This window comes from Telmatherina bonti, assembly GCF_933228915.1.
Source record: "Telmatherina bonti genome assembly, chromosome: 11".
Taxonomy (NCBI): domain Eukaryota; kingdom Metazoa; phylum Chordata; class Actinopteri; order Atheriniformes; family Telmatherinidae; genus Telmatherina; species Telmatherina bonti.
In genome coordinates, this window is record NC_136629.1 from 26,185,223 (window position 1) to 26,210,967 (window position 25,745).

The window sequence follows — 25,745 nt, forward strand, 5'->3', positions numbered from 1 at the left end:
ATTTACAATCATACCATGAGCCAAACAATCTAATTCCAAGGAATAGGACAAATGCGGGTCTTCTGACTTTAACTAGGCAGTAGCATCATTTCCACTTACACCCCATGAAAATGATTGTAATCACAAATTAAAGTGAGGTTTCAGGCTGTATGCCAAGTGTGTCTTGATGCAGTCCTCAGTGAGAGCAGAATTTCAGGCTGTTGGGAGGCTTATTTCATGCTTTGGCTGGAGCACAGAATGGACTGGTGGAGTATATAGCAGAAGGTAAGATGAAGGCAGCCTGTTTCCTGCCTTCAGATGGCTGAGCAGATGGCAGAGTCCCGAGGGCTGATACTACGGTAGAGTCTTTCATCCAAGTCTCCATCGGCTGCCTTGCCTTCCACTACTCTGCACTGTAGCTCTGCAAGTAAACAGAAAAAAACTTTTTATTTTTTTTAACTTTTTTTTTTTACTTAAAATTAATTTAAGCAGCAAATACAGAAAACAAACAGTTTGTATCAATGTCTGCTTCTTAAAGCTCCAGGTATGACATTTTTTTTCTGCCATGTTTAGGTTAGAGCAGTATACATCCCAGATTTAGGATCCTATTAGGAGGAAAGGTTAGCTAGGGGCCAAAGATAAACTGTGTCCACTTCCCCCCTCTAGTGGACAAATACAGATAAAGGCAAAGTTATGAAAAGAAGATGGGAAAAGAAGACCAAAAAATGAAGAATTATGTCTTCGTTTAAACTTTAAATTCGTTATTTGGAATGGGAAAAAAAGCACACACAGAAGTTAATTTCCAATGCATTTTTGTTGGGAAAGATAAAGAAAGAAAAACCCAAGACGAGCAAAATGAAGCAGAAACGTTTGTTTTTCTATCCCTCATCTGTAACGGGTAAAAAAGTTTAAGGAACTGGATACACAGGATTATTTTCTTACATCTTACATAAGACATCGCTTTCAGAGCCACAGTTAATGTTTTATAAGGGTTGTATCAAAACATACATGCTGAAAAAATAAATCAAAACAGTGCCTGAATATAAAGCTTGTGAGACAAGAACGCTGAATCCCCCGTTTGATAAGTCAACACATGTTGTGATATCAAACTTACTTTAAACTGAGGCTAAGATGGAGTCCATTATTCTGAATGTTCGTTGGTGACACACCTGCATGGGAAGTCATGGCTCTGCTCTGGGGAAAGGAGGAATAATCAAGACTCAACCAGACTTATTGTGTACAACAGATAAAAGAAAAGAAAATGGACCTGAGATGAGGAGCAGCACAACAACAGCTACTGCTGTCAGCTAGTATGCTTTTAAAAATGAAGTAATGAACTCTAGCAGTTTGGAAGTGAATGCCAGGCCTCATTACACACACACAAGGGTGAGCACAAATGAATGAGTCCACACAGACACAATAGTGCATAAATGAACACCCACAAAGACGACCACATAGAGCAGGAGACAGCCCACTTCTTCCCACAACTGCTGGCTACTTTATTAAAGATTTATTGGAGGAGCTGAAATTTTGTTTGTGTGTGTGTGTGTGTGTGTGTGTGTGTGTGTGTGTGTGTGTGTGTGTGTGTGTGTACTACAAAGTTACAAGCAGACAGAGATATGTCAACATTCACAGAAGTTTTATTCACTTCTAATCAAAAACAAACAAACAAAGAAAAAAAAAACTTTGGAGAAACAATCAGGATTTAAAATGCTTCTCCCAGCTTCAGGAACACAAAGTTTTACAGAGCAAATTCACATGAAACAGAAAAGAACAGAGATGATAAGTTCAGCATGCAGTGTGCTCAATTTCTCCCCCACTCTTCCATTTCCTCTTCTATCTCTCCGTCTTTCTCTCTGAGTGCAATTTAGACAGATTTTCCTCTTCCTTTGTTTCGTTTCATGTGCTGCCTCTCCCTCTCTATCTCCACAGCCATCTCGCTGTCTTTGTCAGCCAGTCTTTGAAGTGTTTTGTGCTTTCCACGCTCAGACAGCCTTCCTGTCCTGTGCTGAGTTCTGGCCCCGGCCTGACAAGGAAGGAGCCAAATGTAGATATGCTGCGAATTACAGCTGGGTGTATATTTTTTCTGTGTGTGTGAGTGTGTGGTGTAGCTGGTGTATTCTGCATTTAAATTTTTTCTGCAGTATCTCTGGTGATCTGTTAACCAGTCTGTCTTCGTACCATCTAACAATCAAGCTTCAGGAGGGGCTAGAGACCTTACATGAGAATTTCTTGGCTCATCTGCCTTTAATCAGCCAGTCATTTTTCAAGCAATAAGAGTGAGAAGAGATTATTTTTGGAGTGCACCTGGGTCCTAGACTCAGGAAATTACCCTTTCTCCAGTTTTCTCACTTAAAGGAACATGAGCTCTGTGTGTCTGTCCAACTGTGATGGAGACAAACGGGATGACTTGTCATCTTTTATCATAAATCTGACATTTGTAGGGCATAAAGGGGGGAATAGGTGCAAGACCACAGTGGGAATCTGTTTAAAGTGGAATGTGGGTGAGCTAAAATAAAACAAAATGGAGACATATTTGTGCTGTAACACTTTGGCAGTGCAGCATCAGTGTCCACATGTTTGCATTTTATGGATGGAGAAGGGATAACTATGGAATGATATAACTGTGGGAGTCAGTGCAGAGCTCATTTGATCTACAAGCATAGCAGAATTTTCCTTTTTTATTATCCAGGAGAGCATGAGAAGTTCATTGACTGTGATTCTATTAAATAAACAGGAGTTCAGTTTCTGAAAAAGATTCATCTTGAAAAAATTAAACAACGAGGGGATTGCTTGGTTTCCAGCAAGGATTACAGATTAAACTGGTAAGGTTTTATAGACATACATCTGAATAGAACTGGTTTGTGCAAATGCAAAACAGGCAACAAAGTGGATCAAAAACCTTTCCATGTTTCCTCTTCATTAAATCCTAGTGTAATTATTATATTGCTGGCGACAATTGTACCTGTTAATCTTTGAAATCATAATTAAACTGCATCCAATAGAAACAATTAATTTTCTAAAAAAAAGACATTCATGCACATTCACATGCAGGAAAGAAGGATGAACTACAGTTGTGGCAAGAAACAACAGCAAGTGAAACAACCAGACTCTAACAAAAATGACTGCACTCTCCCAGGAAATGAACAGAAAGATGGTGACAGTCACACAAGGACAGTATCAGGCAGAAGAGTGAGGAAAAGCATCAAAAAGACTCATCATCACCTGCCAAAAGAAAGCTATATGCAGAGGGACAGTGGAGGACAGTTGTTTAGTTGAAACTCAGTGCCCTTCCTTAAATCTGCTGTCAAGAGAGAAATAATAGTCACTAAAACAGAAAGAGAATAAAGGAATATACTCCAAGGATGTTGCATGTAATTATTCTTCTTCACAGCAAATAAAACTAAAACCCCTTCCCATGTGGAAAGGCTTTAGATCGATTACAGTAAGTACCAAATTTAGCCAGCTAATCCAAAATGACATGACACAGGGACAAAGAGAAAAAGAAGTTAAACTTTGTACTGCAGTGTAATGCGACATTAGCATTTATACAGGAAAAAGGAACAAAAAAAATATAGTATATCGCAGCACCATGTGCAGTGAGTCATAAAATATTTAAGAAAACTCGACAAGAACAGAAATAGCAGAGCAGCAAAAACCAATATACACCATATGAGCAATATCTAAAAGTAATGTACTGTTGAAATAGGAAAAAAAAAATCCAGCAAAGACCTGAAACTGGACCTGAGGGATGGATCTGACCCCTCAGTTGATCCACTTACTGTTCGCTGTTGAGCCTCATCAGACATTATCTCTGACGAGATCTTTCTGATAAGATCACTGAAGAAAGGGCTTCAGCCAAGAAGCCTTAAGAATGGCTTGTTGGCTAAAAGTAATCACAGGCGTTCGTTGCCATGATCGCAGGTAGATACACTCTTATTACAACTTTGTCCTTTTGGGGGCCAAGCTTGTATTTTCAGCTAAATCTTTGCCCTTATTGTTAATGCAAGAAAGTTTTCCCGTTGTAAGATAAAGGGAAAGAAAAATGCAATAATGTTTTCATGTGTACTGAATCTGAAGGCCAGGTGCCAGGTCACTGACTTTCTTTTTTGAGCTGAAACAGCATTTTTTTAAGCTTGAAAAACAGACTTTTATGCTCCACTAAATTCATGCAAGGCTAATCTGAGCAGAAAAATCATGTTTCAAATTCTCTTGTAACACATTTTTGCACCTGCATAATTGGCTGAGTTGGTGTAGATTACTTGGAATTGGACTTCAGTGAGCAGAGCAGCAGGCACTGCCCTGGAACCGGCCCAGCACATGCCTGTCTAATGGCAGTGATATGTGAGTGGGACAGAGCACGCTCTGCACACTGCGCCTCATTGATGAAGACGGTGGAGACTTTCCTCTGACCAGGCATGGAATAACCAGGTGGTCTGCCCTTGACATTTTTCATCTGTGCAAATTAGTATGTGTGGGGTAATGTGCATGAGAGACAGAGAGACACAGTGTATGAGTGAGACAGAGAGGAGAGAATTATGCTTTTCTTATTCCAGAAGTTTGTGTCGTCCAAAACTAGCATAGGTGTATGGTAACCAGACTGGAGGAGGACAGATGAAGTGGTTTGGAACAGCAGCCTCACTGCCAATGTGAAACTGCTGTTCTTCCATTAACACAGCAAGGCAGCATGTCTGCCCTCTGAATTGGTGAAAAGCCCCATTGTACTAAACAATTAACTAGTTTGTTCTTACCTCTATTTATCTGGACAGGACCTGCTCAGGACACATGGTCTTATGCAATATGCCACATTCTTTTAGTTATGCACAGCTCAATTGTACCTCCCATTTGTCGACTGCAGCTAGCCACTGCATGCTTCAATGATGTGCCTCACCTACAGACTGTTGAAATATGCAGCAGTTTCTGTGGAAGAACATTAGTAATGGATGAACATCAGTCTAATGGCAAAAGGTCCCCAGTCATTCGCTACAAATGACTTTTTCACCTTTTTCTACGAAGTGCAACAAAGCACTTTAGATGTGTTCTTCATTCAAAGATTCACATTCATGTATGAATGTTTTATGAATGTATAGAATGCAATAATGCATCATACATCTGTACAAATCAACTTGGTGCTTCAAATTCTTGTTTCATTCACATTAAAACTGATTTCACATTGAATATATGCACTCTAACGTATTTTTGCTCTCTTTTTAGCAGACAACAAATTTTGTTGGACATAACATCAACTGTGTGTCTTCTAATGAGCCAAACTGTTAGACTCTACATGCTGACCATGAGGTTTCCAGCAGCTAGCTCGCTCACCAATTAGATTAGCCAAACTGTAATTCACCAAATATAGGTATCAAACACACAAATCCCTGGATCAGTGAATCACACACAGGGGACACATTTATAAATATTCAAGCTGTTTTAAACTCTTATATTAAGGTATTTAGCTTAAAAAGGGTGATAATGAGAAGAGAGAAAGAATGAATACCAGTGCGCAGTTCTCCCGTTCACGCACCGGTAATAAGTCAAGGGAAAGGAGTGTGCCTTCCCCCTGCTGCTGCCATGAGGTAAACCATGAATAAAACACAAGCAAAACCTACAGGAGCCTTTGCTGTTTAATGAATAAACAGTTCAGCAAAGTAGTCAGTCGCCTACAGGAATCTGAAATAGGGAAATTTCAATGATGCCTGCAAATAAACCATGCTGTAAATAGTGACTGTCAGATAAAATAAATGATGAATTATCAAAGAAAGTCACATATTCTGACTAATTATCAGAGGAATACTGCTGAAGACAATTTGTCACCATTTTATTGCAGATAATTGACATATAACTTCATCACCTTATTTTTTTTATGATGTAACTTTAGTCTTTCTGCGTCTTGGGGCTGTGTTCTGGACATGGGAAATTGAATGTTTGTTTTGTGAATGATCCATGGTGATAAAATGACAGGAAGAATGATGGGAGAGCTTAAAATTAATCATGTAACTTGATCATCAATTGCAAAATTTTTCACATCATTCATCTGTTCTGTTTTTCATTTAAATACATTTTCATCACCCATGTTTTCTTCTTTGTATTATTATTTCTAAAACTTTTAAACTTCCGCATTTTTCAACGAGTACTGTAGAAACTTGCACAAATGTGCACCTTATCAGGAAAAGTCCGTAACAAAAAGGGGACCAAAGGGTGATGGTGAAATAAGGACAGTGCATTTCACTCCAAATATATCTCCGGGGGGGTGCCTGTTCATTATCATTAAAGTGGTAACACTTTACAATACGGGTTTTTAACGGTAATCCTCATATCTTTTTTCTAATCCAAACCAATTACTGTCACACTCAATGATTTATTTAACAGAAACTTGACAATCACTTCTGTAATTGTCAGAGTCAGTCAAAAAACGAAGTTGACCTTATAATGATATAACATGACAGGATTATTGTCAAAAAGTGAAATGTATCACATTACAATGCAATGGCTTAATGTAAGTACATTAACTGTACCATGTTACAAAGTGATGGTTTATTGTGAAAAGATTAAATGCATCATGTTATAACACAATACATTTTATTGTTAGAAAGTAAAACATTGAGTATGCTGAGCATGTTGTTGCAGCCTATAAATACTGGGCCACAATATATTTTATGAATATGAGACAGATGTTCTTCTCCGACAGAAACATTTGAGCTATTTTAGTCAAGGTCTAAATGTTGTTCTCTGATTTATTGTTGTTGGTTGTAGAGCATTTCTTTACAGGACATGAATATGTGCTGTAACGGCAATGAAAAACAACTTATATGACCGTAGCAGTTGAAAGACATTTTGAAAATAAGCCTGGTCTTTTTGTTCTGATTTATTTGAACGTCTGTTTTATCTGAATCGGGCAGCAGATCAAGTTTGGCAGCTTTAAGACAAGATCATAGACTGGTTTTAAATAAATCTTTTAATTACTCTGCACACCCCAAAGTGTCAGCAAATGACAAGTTTAGAGTAAAACTGCTTTAGAAACACGGACAACTTGACAACTGGTTTTAAAAATGTAACACCAACATTTTATACAGTTTATACTACCAAAGAGAAAAGAAGAGGGCTGAACTCACTTTTGTGTCTGAATTATTGAGTTGATTAATTTGGAAAGCTGTAAAAAATGTGTGAAAGCTACTCAGCAGAGTACTTAAAATTTGAAAAACAAACTTCTTATAAAACTGTTTCAGGGAAGTAGCAACATGTGGTTGTGGGATGGCCTGGTCACAGGCCTGGGTAACATAGCACACAGTTCCCAAGGGATGTTTAACACACTTCCATCTCTAGAAGTTCAAGTTTAAGTAACACTGATTTCTTATTTGAGACTATTTTACTGAGGCATGAAACACATCTAAACATCAGCGGCTGAAGTTGATTTAACAGTTTTACTGGAGTGGCATGACAAAATAGAAAATAAATCTTTGGATTTATTTAAAACTGTGATAGCGTTTCAGAACCACTGTGAGTAGCGGATCTTCTTGAAGCTTTGAACTAATTTTTGCTTAAAGCCAGCATAAATCCCAAGACTTTTCCTTCCATCAGCCAAAAATGTTATCCTTCAATCTTTCACTGAGATACGGGAAAATCCGTCTCCCTTCTCTCTATTTCTTAAAAGAGGTGAGGTCAGAGCTTTAACTGATGACCTCAACCATTACAGAGATGATACAGGGCATGCAGACACACACACACACACACATACACAAAACAAAAAGATGAACAGATAGGATGGGGAGGAAAAATGATTTACGGCTGCATGTTGAAAGACAAGTAGATGAATTGCTCAACACACTCATTCACCAAACGGCAAACAAATCAAGTGACAGGAAGGTGTCTGACAATGAAATCTGCAGTCCATAAATCACAGTCGATGTTGTAACGTCCTAAACATACAATTCACACTCGGGTTCACATTACAAATGGCAACATTTGGAATGACACCAAACACTAAGAGCTGAGCACAACCACTAAGCTGTACAGTAGCTCGCACACAGGCTGGGAGTAAAATGGAAAAGGTCAAAGTGGAAACCGGTCTGCTTCAAAACATTTAACATCTATCTTTAAATAAATAAGCCTTTTTTTTAAAAAAAAAAAAGCTCTGCATTTATTTATTTTACCTAACCAATTATCGGAATGTGGCTAGAAGTGCTGCAGTTTGACCCTGTGGTTTCTTTGAGACAGTTAAGTCCCCCTAAAAGAAACCCCATTACAGTAGAGTCAGGTTTCAGTGCCTGGAACTTGTTGAGTTTCTGTTGAATCTTCAAAACTAATCAAATCTCTTCTTTGAACTGATCCAATTTCATTTCCTTAAAAATATACAGATCAAGTTGTAAAACTGTCCTGGGGGATGGGGGTTACTCTTTACTCCATCCAGCTTGTAATGAAGTTAGTTAAAGCAGTCAACAGAAAGTGGTGTTTTTCTCCGTAAAGCCAACCGAATGTGCCTTAAATGTGCTCTGTCAAGAGTTCTGTGAAAAATACATTTTCTCCTGGGGATGCACTCTTGAGGACATTGTTCTTTTTACCTTTTCACCTTCTCCCCTGCTCTCCTCTCCTATTTCATCCATTGTTATTTATAGCTGACTGCACAGTTAAGTAGTGCACGCATGTGAACAAAATCAAGATGAAACGTATGCTGCTGAAAATGAGCTGCCTGACGAGACTGAAGCTGACGCTTGCATTCCCCAGTTGGAGGAAACACATTTTTTCCATGTAGAACTGCAAACTGGATATGCAGCTGCACTCACGCGTACACACATGTAACAATTGTGTGAATTTTAGCACAGTGGTAACAAGTTTTGCACAAAACACTGATGACAGCCGTCATCGCTGGCTCGGTTACAACACCCGTCTGTTGAAGGTATGCTGCAACTTGTGCTTATATGCTGATGCATATATCTGTCAAAACATTCAGAGGAAGTCTCCTGTCACTCAGACATTTTTACTGGAAGCTGACATGCAGACTAAAAAGCCCCTCAGCCCCAGTTGGGCAACCCCTTTCTTCTGTCTGTCGCTTTACATTGGGTTCCATGACGGTGAGTTGGTCAAAGCCTCTTTACAAAGAGTCCGACACGGGGAAGCTGAAGCCAGCTTTTAAGGGTTAAGTTGACAGTTGAAGGAGGTGTGAGTGTGTCTCCTTGAGCGTGTGTGGCTAGCAGGCGAAGGGATGAGAAATGATCCAATTGTGTTTTAGACTACGGGGCTGAATGTTCCTCCTGACCCTGCTGTCAGACCTGACATCTGAAGGAGTAGCTACACCAAACAGGGCCAATGCACGATGGAGATAAATAAGTCAAAGAAAAAAAGCTCAAATATCAAGCAAAAAAATGTCTTTTAGGATCCTGAACTTGTGCCTAACAAGGCCACAAGACACAGTAGACACAGCAGCATATCGATCCACCGCTGGCCAGCCTGACTGGCATCTACAGGTTTAGCACAATGTGACACTATAGTGGTTAAATCTTCCAACATAATTTCATCCCATTCCAGCAGCTATATGCAATAGCCTCTCTCTGACAGTCATTTCTGCCCTCAAGCTGAGCAGGCAAACTGAAGCGAGGCAGAAATCAATCTCACCACAAAACCCTGATATTTCCTGATGGCACTCAGGCTGCCACATTTGCACAGATCTGTGACGACCATGGAGAAATGAAGCACTGATGCTGATGTAGTTTGTTTTTGTATGTGTCTGCCAGCTTGGATATTTGTCTCTTGTGGTCCGGACACTGACACTGCTGCTCTATAAACAGTCATATGAATAAATGATAGAAACGGGTAAAAAAGAAAAAAAAACCAACCTGATGCATATTATGCATTAACATTCATACACAATGCAATGCTTCAAACTCAACTTAAAAAAATGATAAAAGAAAACAAAAAAAAAAAAAAAGCTGAATGACAAAATTGAATCAGCGAGTTAAGATAAGCTAATTCTTTTTTTTAAAAGAAGGGAAATAAAATGAGATGTTGTTGCGGGCTGTTCTGATGAGCAGGTAAAAACATGAGGTCTTTCCTAACTTTGTTCAGGAAGTGAAACTTTATCAAGACCACTTTGGGACCATCTTTAGGATGTGTGTAGATAAGATTATTCAGTTGCTCATGGATTTCCTGATTATTTCAGCTTACACATCAGTTCTCAAACTTCTCAAGTCCTAAGTAGACAATAACCTTTTTTTTAGATATCAGTGATTTGGCATTTCTTTGTTTCAAGTCATTTTTACTCATTCAAAAGAAAACAAACTTTTCTATCATCAATGCGGTGAATTAATTTAAAGTAATGGTCTTTTTGCAAATTGACCAGGCAAATGTCAAATGAATTTAAATAATTATCTTCAGAGTTTGCAGTTTCAGTCTCAATGTGTGTGATGTGTGTGTGTGTGTGCGTGTGTGTGTGTGTGTGTGTGTGTGTGTGTGTGTGTGTGTGTGTGTGTCTGTGTGCGTGAGAGATAGATAAAGAAAAAGAAGAAAAACCATTGGTGGGAGACACTACTCTGTGTGTCTCACACATGTTTTGACAGTTCTGCAAGCTAATCCCTATTGTTGCAATGTGAGTGTGTGTGTGGTGAGGAGGTGGGGGTTTACTGAAAACCTGTTACTGCATGGATGAAGTCTTTGCCGACCTCTTGCAAGACTGATTCAGTTATTTGTAAAACCTTGTAAACTTTGCACATCTGCATCTGCAGGATGTCTACGTCTTAACTATTTTATTTTCTATTTTATTTTTTTGCTTTTTATGGTTAATAAAAACACATTTCTGAAAAATCAAGAATTTTTTTTGGTTGCCATCATATGTTGCATCTACAAACATTATAATGCTTATCATTGATTTGGATTCTAAATGATATTTTCTGTTTCTTTTTTCATCTTCTTGTAGAAGCTGAATCAGAAAAAGACATGGAGCACTCTGGTGTGCGTTGTCTTTCACGTCATCCCCTCCATCTTCTTGTGTGGTGTGGAGTTCAAACTGTGCTGGAAGGGCATATCTGAACGGCTGGCCACCTCACCCACTCTTCAGCCTTTCCTCTTTACAATCTCCCTGACACACACATCCAGCCACTATCTCTTAGCACACACACATTTGCTCATACAATTGCTGAGACATTCTTTTCAAACCATGCTAAACCTTTAGGCTCAACAATACAGGCTGGACCTAATCTTATAACCTTCATCCAATCACAGGGCTGGAAATTTAAGAGAGGAATTGATCGGCCAGTGGCCACAGGGGCCAGTTAGGGGAAGGAGAACAAGAGGAGACAACCATTGTTGATTGATTACCATGAAAGACACTTTTGTTACTGACTTGAAGGCAGGACACTGCTTGTGTCAAGAGGAAACGTTGGCAGTCTTAAAATAGGTCATTGCTGCACTAACATGGATTTAAGAAACTTCAAGATTATGATGTGTGCACAGATAACCTCTCCTTCACGAAGGAGTAAGGTCCAGAGATACTAGCTGTGAGTAATATTGATTAACCGTGGTGCAAAGGTTTGCAGAGCGGTTTCTATTGGTAAATAATACAACATTTTGCAGACTGAAAGCTGCTGATGGCTGATGGAGGAGAAAACTTCAAGAAACATAGTCAGTGAGCCTTGACTATTACTTTATCAGAACCAAAACAGAACTTCACACACACTCAACTCATCTTTGAGCGGTAATGTAGGCATTTCCGGCAGGACTTCAGCTGACTGTTCTCGTCTCGTTGCTCCATGTTGAGAGCAGGCTATGATTGTTTGCTCTTCTGACAGTTTTTTAATTCCCACAAACATCACTCCACAGAATTCCACGACAATAATTCAACATGGATTTGAATTGTAGCTTGAGAGCATAAGGTCTTTACTCCACTCTTGAATGATTAGATGGTGCAGTTATCCAGAATTCCCTGGCTTTGGATGTAAGTGAAAGTGTGGTCAAGCCACTATAAAACTATATAGATATTGTGATTGATTATTTTTATTGATGTGGCTGGTTTCCTCGAATTATGTCATGTTTTTATCTTTTCAATTTGTTCTTATTGAGTTAGATTTTATTGACTGTCTGCTCTTTCAGGGATTTTATCTTTTACGCTACAGGCAAAGAAAAACAAACTCACCCAATCACGCCACTAACTGCACACATGCACCCACACTCTCAGTCTCCTCATTTGTTCTGCCACATGCAGATAATAAAAATAATCCTGAATCACATTTCTGTTTACTTCATCTTAGTGTCAGCAGTTTCCAGCTGCAAGATGAACCGTCCCGTGTCTCCATAATTCATACATATCGTGATAAAAATGTCTGCTTGTACAAACAAATAGCTACTTCAGGATCATTTGTATGAGCCTGCATTTACAGTCCATTCACATGAGGTAAAGCATTAAGGCATGACAGAGATCAAATGCAAGATGCAAGAACATCCTGCGTGCAAGCTACCGATCCCACATCCTGTTCACAATGCTACAGCCTTTTGAATCTGAATGTGACCCCTCCATGTGAGTTTGCTCCAAAGATGAAGGCCTTCACTGTGTCAGTGGCACTGATAGAAAGAGACAGAAGGGCAGCGCGCCTCTATTCACAGCCAACACACACATTACCATATCTCCCATGCAGCGCACCACCTAGCCACCTGTAGCTGCACAAACCAACCCTCTGTAACCTTACTTCTCCCACACTGCACCCCCCTAAAACTGCATTCATCTATCCCCCTGAAGGTTTTACATTTGCATATGTGTTTGTGAATGTGTGTGTGTTGGTACCAGTAGAGGGCTGCTGCAAGACTGTCTCAAGCTAATAAAATGAGCAGGCTTTCATGTCTATCAGACATCCTTTGTTACGTGTAGGGTGAACTTCTTGGTATGAAAAGGGGGTAATATTTGTTACAGCATCTCCAGAGTGTTTCTAACTAAAGAGTTTGGACATTTTTTTGATTAATGAATATAAAACTACAGCTTGGAGAATTTGCCAAAAGATTTCTCTCTTACTTTCTCCTGTTAACATGTTGTAGAGGAGGAGTTTTTTAAGGATAAGGAGAGGAAGGAGTGTCCTGCAGGCCAGTGGGAGCCTCCCTCTGGCATTCTGATTGGCTATTTCTGTTGTGAGTGAGTCTCAGGGAGGCCAGTAGGAAGATGAAGGGTCTGGGAGCCTGTTCGGGGGGCAGGCAGCTGCAGAAGGGAGCCACCACTGCCTCTTAAAAACCAAGGTACTCCTCTTTACAGCTACAGACTGATAGAGGACAGAGGAGGCTTGGAGGCAGTTCTAGGAGAGGGCAAGGGCAGGAGAGTGTAAAACTGTGAAAGGGAAAGTTAGAAAAATTAGAAGTCCTACTTGTGTGCTCCCCCATCCCTGACTGCTGCCTCCCCATTCCACTACCTGAGGCACACATACACACACACAGGAAGGTGTTTCAGGGAGGCTTTAGAGGGCTGACTCTCCAGGGAAGAAGGGAATTAAAGACTTTTGTTTTCAATCTGCTGCGTCCGTTTCAAGAGAAAAAAAAAGGGATTACAGCTTGTACTCTGCCCCACTTGTTCCTCTCTTCTTCTTGCATTTTGTCTTCGCTGAGTTACTTTGAAGACTTTGGATCCAGCCTGCTTGAACTGTTGGTCTGAACTTAGAAAGGCATGGCACATGGACAAAAGGGCCCCAAGTGGGCATTAACCCAGGGCTCTTTCAGCTTGGCAGTGGGCCTGTCACTCTTCACCCTCCTCCTCCTTACCATCGTGGCCGCAGATGAGTACGATTACTACAGTTGGCAGTCGGACAACTACCACAACGGTCGCTTTTACACCAAGCAACCCCAGTGTGTGGACATACCAGCTGACCTGCGCCTGTGCCACAATGTCGGCTACAAGAAGATGAGGCTTCCCAACCTCTTGGATCACGAGACCATGCCAGAAGTCAAGCAACAGGCTGGCAGCTGGGTGCCCCTCCTAGCCAAAAGGTGCCATGCTGACACACAGGTCTTCTTGTGTTCATTATTTGCTCCCGTGTGTCTGGACAGGCCCATCTATCCCTGCCGCTCATTGTGCGAGGCTGTCAGGGACAGCTGTGCTCCCGTGATGGAGACCTACGGCTTCCCCTGGCCAGAGATGCTGACCTGTGACAAGTTTCCCATCGATAATGACCTCTGCATCCCAATGCAGTTCACTGGGAACCATGCAACCCAGCCACCAGGTAGGATAAATATTTATACAAAAAGTCCTCCATAATTAGCCTCCAGTTTCAGTCTCTAGGTCTCGAAAAAGGTACTGGTCAAATTTATGGCTGTTATAGCAGGCTACAAGTTTACAGACAATGTACACTAGTTAATGTCTTTATCTGCTTAAGTTTAAAGCACTGCATCAAAGGAGTGAAATATATATAAATGTAAAATAGCAAGAATCTTAAATTCAGTAATAGCTGAAAAATAAAAACATACTTAAAACTGTTACACTTTATATCTGATATGCAGACATAAATACTCCCTTTTTAAACAATAAAAATAGACATAAATTAGGCAGCACTGCAAATTTCAGTCCTGTGATTTTTTGTCATTAACAACATAACGAAAACAAAACCAGATACAAAATCAGAATCGCATAACCAGATTCAGCAAATGGCTCTAAATTATGAGGATGTGAAGCTCATATGGTTACCCTGCACTGTGGTAATAACAAGAAAGTGTAAGTGAGAGACGGACAAAGAAAGGAGCAGGAAGAGGCTAAAGGTGAGAGTTCCTGGATAAGTGGACAGTTCATGAAAGCTTATTTGCCTCAGGCAGGGACAAAAACAGGAGACTGAGAGACTCCAGTGACCAGATCACTCACCAAGTTAAGATAAATGGACTGCAATGATGTATATGCCTAAAGTTTTTTTCCTTTTAAAAGGGTTACACACTTGCATGCGTGCAATGATGAATGCACCTTTATCAGCTAATCAATCACTCTAAAATCTGAGTTAAAGGAGAAAGTTTTGTGTCAGTATTGGCCATATGGAGGTTCATCTGCATGATGTTAACAAATGAACAAAATCAACACTTAATGTACTTCTTTATCATTAACAAGAAAAAAGACGGATAGACGGATAGATGAACAAATAATGGACTCTGAAAAAGAGGGTGGGAACATATGAGACATTAAAAATGTGTGTGTATAGGTGTGTGTGTGTGTGTGTGTGTGTGTGTGTGTGTGCGTGTGTGTGTACCACAACGTCTTAAGCAGCCTCTTTACAAAAGCAGTAATTGCTGAGAAGGAGTCGATGAGAGTCTTTAGACGGTGGAGTGGGACAGTCCCAACTGAGTCCCAGTTTGCTCGGCTTTTGTTGGGTCTGGCAGCCAGTGGGCCAATTAGCTAGAAGGCCAATTACAGGGCTCCTGGTAATTAGCTGACATGACGGAACAAGAGACGCAGACAGAGAATGGAAATCTCCAAAGTGTGATTGTTCATGAAAAAGCCGAATGGAAAGGAGTGAAAGAAGAGGGAAGCAGGAGAATGAAGAGCGGTACACAGCGCATAAAAGCTGCTTCTTAAGAGGTTTGGAGAGAGTCTTTCATTTTTAACTTAATTTCATTGCCAACCTATATCTGTTTTTTAGACTTTCTCACCAATTTTTCCTGTTTCTTCCTCTAAATGTGGATATTCAGTATTACAAAATCATACGACCTTTTACTCCAGCTATTATTTGAAAAATTCAGCTGATGTCTTCAAGAGCTAAAACAAAAAACAATAAATCCAAAATATATATTATTTCAGCAGCTGAGATAAATCTTTGCTTTTTATCAACAAACTTCTCAACATGTTGACATCTAGCTATCTCTCCAGGATCTTTATAAAAAATTGGAAACGATTGTTGGCACATTTGCAGCTGATTTAATGGATGACTGACTTGTTCCACAAGGCAAAATGGTTGCACTATTTTTGTAGGACTGGAATCAGCTATGTGACATTTTAGCTTTGCAGGGTCATAACTCATTCTTCAACTCTGCATGAAAGATGCAGCGCATAGTTCATCTGCCACCCACTTCAACAAACAAATGTTTGTTAATTCTTTCAAATGAAATAAAGATCTGAGTCAGATAGATTACTGGAAGTGGTGCAAGTTCAGTCGCTGTCTTTCTGTCTGGTTTTGAACATTTCAAGCAGAGATTAAAAAGAAAAAATAAAAAAGATCAGTTTGATTTAATCTTTGATTAATTATATAATCAGTTACATTAGATCAAAAACTGAATGATAGTTGATTTGAAGGATTACATTTGAATGTGCTTTTGTAAATATTTGTGTGTGTGTGTGTGTGTGTTTGAAAGTGAACCCATATCACTTCTTGCCTTCAGGCTTAGACACTGACATTTTGCTATGAACTATAATCTCAGATGGCCGATGAGGTCATCATGAGGACAAGTTTTTGGCTCTAAAAGAGATAAAGACACAGACAGACACACACACACACATACACACACATACAAAGACAGCCAGTAATAATAAAAAAGGAATTTTAGTTAGGAACCCTAAGACGTGAGTTTTCTGGGAACTATCAGTGTCATTGGAGGACACTGACGGTTTTCCTTATACGGGATCATAAAAAAGAATTCTTGGGGCAGTCCTGCCTAATTTGATGGAGTTAAGCCAATCACAAGAATTAAGTGCTGCGCTACATGCTGCTCTTCTCATCCGGGAGGCCCAGATGCTATCTGAACTATTCTGCAATTACATGTGGAAACTAACAGTACAGAGTTAGATTCACTTTCCACCTCGCTGTCACAGCCAAAAGTGAGCAGAACTCCACCACCTGAGCTCAGGTTGTTTGTGTCTGTGTGAATCGGGAGCCTGTGGGGCATGATTATGTGAAACACAAGTCTGTATATTATACTAGGGAAGACAATCAGACCGCTGACAGAGGAGGGCCCAAGCATACCGTTAGCTGAAAAGCCCAGCTGGGTTCAGTCTGTCATGCAGAGAACTCCTAGTGTTCAACATAAACTCCCCTGTAACGATGATGCTTTTAGCAACTGCCTGTGTCAGTAAATCAATACGTGTGATAAAGACAAACAAGGTTCCACACTGTATATCTGAGGATGCATATTTGCCATGGGATATGTTATTTGTAGTAAAATTACATGAAAAATGTTGCCTGTTCTTGTCAGTCTCTAAATTGTACAGCTGAGTTTAAGATAAAATCAGACTTTAAGATAAAATCAGACAAGCAACACTGGCAGGTCTCTAGCAACACAATGGGTGCAACTCATGTGGCCCTGGCGGCTATATGAAAAGGAAACTGTGATCCAATCCTCTGTGCATGGAAGACTCTTGAGACCTTTTGAGAGTGTATTTTCTCTTCTGCATTGGATTCCTACAGACGCAAGCAGTGTGCTTCGTTTTAGGGGGCCTGGGGGGGGGAGCCCTTTGGGCCATGTTTAAGCCCTCCTCTGTCTGTCTGCATGCCACATTTAAACAGATGTGAGGCCCTTGGATGTAAATCACACGCTGCATTTCATCTCCGACACAGTACCATTTAATGCCATAAGTGTTGCTGCTCATAACTTAAAGGGTCCAAATGAGGCATGAGAAAGTGACCCGAGAATACTTTAAATGGAACGGTCTTCTAACATAAGTTACCATGGTGCTCAGGCTGCAAGAGAAGAGGTGCCTGATCACACTGTGTGTGATAGTGTGAGTGACACAAGCATGTGACTTACTGTGGCTCAATTTTTCTGCATAATTTGTGAAGCAAGTTTGTAAAGTGTTGCACAAAGAAATGCAGCTATTGTCTAAATCAAATGAAAGAGATACTTATATGTCATGCAGTGACAAACATTGTTTTAGCTTTATTGCAACTGAAAGAAACACTTTCCGCTTCAGTGATTTTGTGATGGTCATAATTAACATGGCTGTTTACACAGACTAAAGCTCATTTCCAACTGCCCATGTTATTGACATGAAAATGAACAATAATGGCACCAGTGTTTTCTGTGGTCACAAAGGACAAAATGAAACATTTATGTGAAGGTTTGTATTTCAAAAGTAATTTAGAAGAGACCTTTCACATTTTTGTGCTCAACATCAAAAGCACTCTCAAACAAGTTCAGTATGGTTTTGTTGGAGATTTTTTGGAGCTATGACAGGCAAAAGACGCGGCAGGAATGAGAGACTGAAATGGAGAAAGTGATATTAACCTCAGAGCTATGACTAAGTGAAGTTCTGCAGTTAAATTCTTGTTGCTCACCATTTCCACTCTCACTGGTACTTTTACAGATTAACAGCACGCTTTTTAAATGGACCATCTCCATGCTCATACCACTCCAATCATCCTTTTCCTCTTGTTCTTTCTCCTCATCGTCAACAACATTACCCTGTGAGACAATAATATTTGTCATAAGCAATAGTTATATTATAGTCTCCATAATTAAGTTTATAGACAAGCAAGACAGTTCCAAAACTAGCACCCACGGAGTAGTCAAGTCCAAAGTCAACCCCAGCACGAACATCATTTTCATTTTAGTCACCCGGAATGTAAACAGTTATGTCATGATGATTTTAATGACTTCATGTTAGAATATTTGCCGTGTAGAAATGTGTCTTGGAAAAAACAAAAAAAGCAGGACTTATTCCCATCAGAACGTGGTGGTGATTCCCTCTTCAAAGCAGCAATGAGGCAGTCATTGCTTAAGTGATTTGTCAGTGGAATCCAAATGGTGATTTTCAGTCCAAGCTCAACTAAGTTTAATGGTGGTGGTGCGGCTTTGTCCTGACACATGCTCTGGCATCGGCACAGCTGCGGCTCCTGCCAACATACCTCCCCTGTGAAAGCAGAATGCATTATCGCAGAGGCTGAATAAGACGCAACTGCTTCGAGAAAATTGCTCAAAACAGACAAATGCAGAAAAGTTTCATTGTCTCTTGATCTGCACATGTTTGTGTGAGTGTGTGTTTCCATGCTCCTGTGCTGCTCTTCATGTCAGCACCAGACAATTACATGCCTGACCCTGTAGGCCTTGCAGGCCTCCTGCCTGTGAAAGCATGGGAACCCTTAGACGAGAAAAACTGGCAGTTACTCTGCAAGAATATGGTTCAACTACCTCCAACCTGCATGCACACACACATTTATATACATACACACTCAGTGGTGGTTAAGGGGGCTCACCTCCCCATGACCCAAGCAGCGAGGCATGCTAAACTTTGACCCCTCTCATTATCTGACCAGACACTCAGGTCTGGACCGGGGTGATAACCTCTGAACCCTGACTTTTAACCCAGGGGCTGAACTGTGTGAGGACTGTCCAGCGTGTGCGTAAGAGGAGGAAAAAAGATAGAATGGGGGGCTGCTTTTGTGGTGGTGGTAGGGGCGGAAGGGATATATTTTAGATATTGTAGTGGATGAGTGAGAAATGCAGCTCTCATCCAAGCAGTCGTTTAAGACAGGCACTGTTTTCCCTTTGGGAAAGTTGTCTGGAATCAGATTGGACTGGTCTATATGCACTTGTTTGTGTGGTATGGGGATGAGTTTTAGAGCACATCTTTCTGTCCATGACCCTTTCTCGTATTTGACTTTATCCAATCACCTGTCTTCAATTTGTTGTGGGGATGAGGGGGCTGCAATTGGTGGTTTAGAGCTACAACCAACCTTGTAGGGATCATGTGGGGTATAGGTTGCAATTATTTTAGTATCAAAGGGCCCTTGGAGAAGATTACACGGTTGTGTATGTGTGTGTGTGAGTCATGCTACTGACATTTCTTTAGAAATTGGCATTTTCAAAAAATGAAAGGTCAAAATGTCATGACAAAATGATTAATCACATTTCCAGCCATATTCTGTCTGTTTTATCAGTATATGAATTGATCAGTCTTTGCATAGGGAGTCATACGCAAAGGGGATAAAAATAAAAGACAAAGATACAAGTACGTCCTTGCAGTTAATAAACTGCAAAACATTCATGTGAGGAATTTCTCTGTCATTATGTGTCTCTAGTGTGTGGGTAAACAATAACATTCCCAAAGCCGCATATCAAAGTAGGTCTGGCTAAATATGCACTGGAGCAAAGCATGCACGACCATAAATTTTGAGCTACAAATAAACAAAACTTGTTGCTTTGGTTTTCCCTCGCTGTTTCACAATGTGCAGTTGCTGTGTGGCCCAGGCACTGGCTGTGTCTGCCTGCTGAATCACTTTTTACCATGTTCAGCAGCTGCCGCCCAAGCATGTACCTTTCTGCACAGCCAAGACCACGCCTGCACCACCAAAATATACAACAGGCAGTATAAAAACATTTTCACCAGTGTAATTACAAGGCAAACATCAGTCAGTCTGCTGGACTAAGTATTTGCTCCATGGCAAATAGCATCTGACAGGAGGAGTTGGTGGGGGCTGCAAATATGTGGCTCAAAAGTGCTCAAGGTTTAACTGTTCCACATAGACACAGCTTTGGTTTTGCTGACTGCATTTAAGCAATGAGGCTCTCAACTCAGCTGTTGGATATTAGCTAATTAATAGCAGCAAATTATATGTGATGAATGTTTTTCTTATTTTCAGTGTCAAAGGTGTGCCCGCCATGTGACAACGAGCTCAAAACTGAGAACATCATGGAGCATTTCTGCGCCAGTGACTTCGGTGAGTAGTCGAAACAAGAAAGAAAAATATAGACATAAAGAGACAACTTGAAGAATCTGAACTCCAGCCTAAACCTAACGGAGATGTAAAAAAAAAAAAAAAAATGTACTGTTATTAATTATAAAGATTTAAGTAATGCACTTTACACAATTTCGGCATTCATGGAAATGCATCACAATTAGCCATACCATGAAAGCAAATGAGTAAAAGCATTATACGCTATCAGGAATATTTAAGAACATTTTAGAGGCGTTGAAGTAGAGAAAAAGTTTCATAATTTCCCTACAGTTTCCTAGCTTCACAACAGATAGGCTTTGTCCTCATGTACTTGGCTCCATTTGAAATCAAGGGGTAGCATTCACTTTACACAAGCCCGTCTTTAAGCATAATCATCATTCTTCTCATGAAATGATTAATTAATTTAATGGCTTTTTCTACCTAATGCTTATTCAGCACTACTTTTTAATCTGTCTACTTTGCAGCAATCCAGTTTCGCTACAGTAATGACTGGTGCAAGAAGCCAGAACATACGTTGTAATTACACCATTATTTCTGCTCACTAAAGCATTGGGCGCATCATACTCCACAGCGGTTGAATTTCTGCTTTCATGGACCATTGCCCCAGTACTTTGACTCAAACATTTTATTTTCTTTATAATTTCTCTGATAATTCTGATTCTGAGCTACAAACTGTAAATATTGACAACAAAACTTGTAAAAGATGAGTTTACAAAACGCCAAGTTCAGTAATGTATCACACTTAAACATCCCTAAAAAATTAATTGAATGAGCACGCATGGTCCTTTATAAATCATACATCCATTAAATGCAGCAAGAACAACATACGTATTTGTGTGCCTTGTTCACACTCTGAGCTGCAGCCAAAATACAGGCTCGTCTCCTAGGATTAATTATGACATTAACAAGCCACAGTTATTTATTTGCCTGCTTAGTTGCAGGATTAAACATCCCAATCTTTTAACACAAGGATGAAAGTGCAGTACACATTCTTCTAAATCATTAAAATGAAATGTTTTGACAGAAAACAGTCTAATAGACATCTTTTATCAGCAAAAGAAATGTAAATGATCGCCTGAGACATGAAAGTAAGATGCGATAACAGTAATGAATGGATTTTTAGATCAAGGTGATAATCATTCTTTTAGGATGGTCTAACTGATAACAGTCTGATTTCATGGCTCATGTATGCTGCCACCTATCCATCTTTTGCCATCAAAGCATTTTTTTTTTTTTTTTGCTTTGTTCCACTCCACTTTTCATCACTGATCTCTTGACATTTCTTGCTGTACCATCCAGCAGCAAGGTACACATGACAAAAACAGCGGGTCGGATGCTATAGTCTGGGAGTAAATGTACACCTGGTTGGTGGAGGAGGTTTAGGCTTGTTTTAGCCTAAAGAAAAAAAACCTGTTTCTCCTCAAAATGACAGCACACTTTTCTCTGCGCATGTTAAAGGGAGTGAGTTTGTATAAAGACCTGAGTCCAGCTTGTCACAACAATGCAGGCCAGGCTGCACCGTGGGCCCCAGTGCATTACTTCTGACTAAATATGGGTGGGCATTTAAAGTGAGGCAGGGGGCAAAAGGTGCCAATTTTATCCTTCATACTTTTACTAAAGACATATGTATATAATGCAGTCATTCACAAAATACATACTTGCTCCTGCAGAGGGGTGTGCAAATGTAGCACATGAACACACACATCTAGCTAAAGAACTGGATGTGAATCAGGATTTGAATGAGGGGCAACTCAGTGCACACATTCCTTCTTGAGTGTGCTATCATTTCACATGTACAGCACACCTATCAGAGCATACTGAGAGGTGTTTATGCAACCACAGACAAGCAGGCGAGAAGGGAAATGGCAATCTTCCAACAGGCTTGCGTACATAGCAACATCTTATACTTACCCTACGCGTCATCCAACTCATGATTAATTTCACCTGTCAAAAAGTTCACCTGGAGAGTTTCCTTCCCAAATGCTTTCAGTTTAAAGTGTAATCTGTTGAATTTTAAAAAATGTGAACTTCTACACATTAGAGATATATAAACCAGCACTTCAACCGATTTTCCTGCACTTAATGAAAACTGGACAAAGTTCTGTACATCTGCCTAAAAATACATAACTCTCCTCCAAAGGAAAGATACAGCTCACATCTGGTCATAATCCTGATTAAAAAAAGTGAATGTCATCATTTATGTAAAAGATGAGACAGCAAGGATGTGATAGGGATTCTCTGTAGTAACATTACTCATGTTATGGTCTGTGTTTATGCTTTGGTGTTCAGACTCAAAATTTGAAACAGAAACTTGACCTACACCTGACTGCTAGACTCCAGGACACCGTCGCTCTGAATCAGCTCAAAGTTTACTTTAAAGCGCAAGTATTTAACTTGAATTTTGATTTCAACAAAATATCCGGTTACATTTAATTTACATTTCATCTGACACACCAAGTACAACTGGACTCTCCACCCTGATTATTGAGAAAACAGATGAGAAGTCTGAGTAAAGTAAAAAAAAACATTATTTGCTTTATTTTATTTGTAGAGTGCCACTTCACAACAATGTAATCTCAGGGCACTGTACAGACACATAAAAACAAGGCAAGTCTTACATAGCCTAGCTAATAGAAGCCAACTGATTACATCCAATCTTGACTTTGATGCAATCGCCCATCCTGAGTATGAGGCGACAGTGGGAAGGAAAACTCCCTTTTAACAGGAAGACAAAACCTCCAGTAGAACCCGGCTCTGGGAGGGCAGCCATCTACCTCAACTTTCTGGTTATAAAAAAGTGTTTGTAATGAATAAAACTTTAAAAAGCTCCTTTTCTTTTCTTTCAGCCCTAAAAATGAAAATCAAGGAGGTGAAAAAGGAAAAGGGTGACCGGAAGCTGATTGCAGCACAAAAGAAGAAGAAGGTTTTAAAGCAGGGTGTTCTACGGAAGAAGGACTTAAAGAAGCTGACACTGTACATTAAAAATGGTGCCAACTGTCCCTGCGCCCAGCTAGACAGCCTGGGCTCCAATTTCCTAATCATGGGACGCAAAGTGGACCAGCAGCTGCTGCTCATGTCTATTCACAAATGGGACAAGAAGAGCAAGGAGCTCAAGTTTGCCATCAAGTATATGAAATCCCATCAGTGTCCCACCTACCACACCGTCTTCCAGTGAAGTGGCTTGCTGCTGTGTTTGCAGGATCCACGGCTGTTCCCACATTCCACTCGGCTCCTCACAAATCTAATTCTGTTTCAATAACTCATCCTTCACCCCGAGATCCCTGTGAAATCTTTTACCTGTTCTTTATAATATATAGTCCAGCAGGGGTTTGCATGGTGCTCAAGCTTGTGTTTTTCCAGCTTAAACATGAATCAGGAAGTCAGAGGCGTCATTCAGATCGGCTTAGTTGCAGCTCCCTCATACAGAGTTTCTAATCAGAATGATGTAATTTTAAATCCAAAGACATGCCAACTTTACCCCCCTTAAATTTTATGCAACATGCTGTAACAGTTTTGCTTTCTTCCTCTGATAATGTAGAGCCAATTACAAGAATCATGACTTATAACAGCCTTAACACTCAGACAGTATCATTATTAAATGGAAAGAGAAGTTGAAAAGCTCAGCGGTGTGATGATTGTAGACAGACAGAACAGTAGGGTAGGAATGGTTTGTGTTTGTGTTTTGTGTGAGTCAGCGCCCATGCAGGCACAGAGCTCCCTGCATAAAACATAAAAGCAGATAAATGTAGATGATCCACTTAAGTGTATCTTTTAATAATGTAAAAAGTAGGCAATTCAGATGAATACTAGATGATTAGAGAACTGGGCTTTTCTTCCTTTTCTTTTTTAAATCCCCTTTGGGAAAGAAGATGGATAAAATGGGACAGACTGATGTACTGATGGCTTCACTGACTTTGTACAGCACCATTTTTGTGGCCTGAAAGAGGAAAACTTGAATTCCTTTTGTCTTTTCAATTGGAGAGAGAAGGAAAAATGGGCAGATGAGATGTCTTCCTGAAAACAAGTGGAGAGTAAAGAGCGCAAAAAGAGAGAAGGAGACTTTGGACAGAACCAACACTGTTGGATTGATAAGTCTCTGGTACTCACCAATTTTCACTATCGGTCTTTGTTGTTTTTTTGGTTTTTTTATAATTAATGTACTTAAATCTTTTAATTTGCCTCAGTTAAACTCATATGGTATGGAAACAGAAATCCTACATTCAGACGTAGCACCTGAATACACTGTTGCAGTATCAACGAAAGATGAAAATTTAACTTTGACAATATTGTCTAACATATTAACCTGTAATTAGTTCTGTTACTGAAATAGTTCTTTGTTTTTCAGAAAAGTAAATAAATAAAATATATTTGAAATTTTTATAAAGAATATATTTCTAAATGTTTTGATTCTTCATTAACGGTAAACCATAGAGTACACACATATTACCAGGACAGGAGTGCTTGCCCAAATGGGAAAAACTCATATAAACCACAGTGGAAATTTAATAATTTAGTCTCCCATTTGGGATAAAGTGTTTATTTTGCATTATTTTACATTTAGGTTATCACATGTCTGCCCACTCAGCATTAAAATACCTTTAATTAATAGTGTACAGGCTCATAAACTGAACATTAACACTACACTAAGTCTTAATTTTTTTTAACAAAATATAAATTAAGTGCATTCTCACAGCTTCTATGGTAATTAGAAAGTTATGCAGCAGTAAGGTGCTGCAAATCCAATGCAATTGATATATGAAAGATGTTTCAGTATTTTGCTAGTCTGGGTATTTCAGGTGTTTGTTGATACAAATTCAAAAAGGAAAGACATCAGAGATTATTGTAGAGAAGCAAGTGTTGCTGCCCATCAATCAGAAGACACAGAAACAACATATAACCTACTATTCATTTGTGAGAAGCCAAATTATAAGTTAAAAAAAAAACACATTTAGAACAGTTACAGGGTTACAGTGTTGCCAGGTTTGTCTTATCTAAACTAAATTTACACAATTCACCATTTTAGACCACAATGTTTTTATCTTATGGTGACCCTTAATGCATATCATTGGTTTGCTCTTGCCAGGTCAAAAGTTATGAGCACAAGCTTTGATAAAAATAATAAAATAAATTTCCACTTTTGTTTGGGAAGGGCTATTTCTC

General features: G+C 39.7%; 1 protein-coding gene across 1 annotated transcript; it reads left to right on the plus strand.

The window, feature by feature from the left end:
• The first annotated feature begins 13,226 nt into the window (after positions 1–13,226).
• sfrp5 (secreted frizzled-related protein 5) lies at positions 13,227–24,959 on the plus strand. Its single transcript, XM_079248638.1, has 3 exons — positions 13,227–14,162; positions 20,490–20,567; positions 23,432–24,959. Exons 1-3 carry the CDS (start codon positions 13,610–13,612, stop codon positions 23,758–23,760), a joined length of 960 nt encoding a protein of 319 aa, XP_079104764.1. The 5' UTR covers positions 13,227–13,609; the 3' UTR covers positions 23,761–24,959.
• The last annotated feature ends 786 nt before the right edge of the window (positions 24,960–25,745 follow it).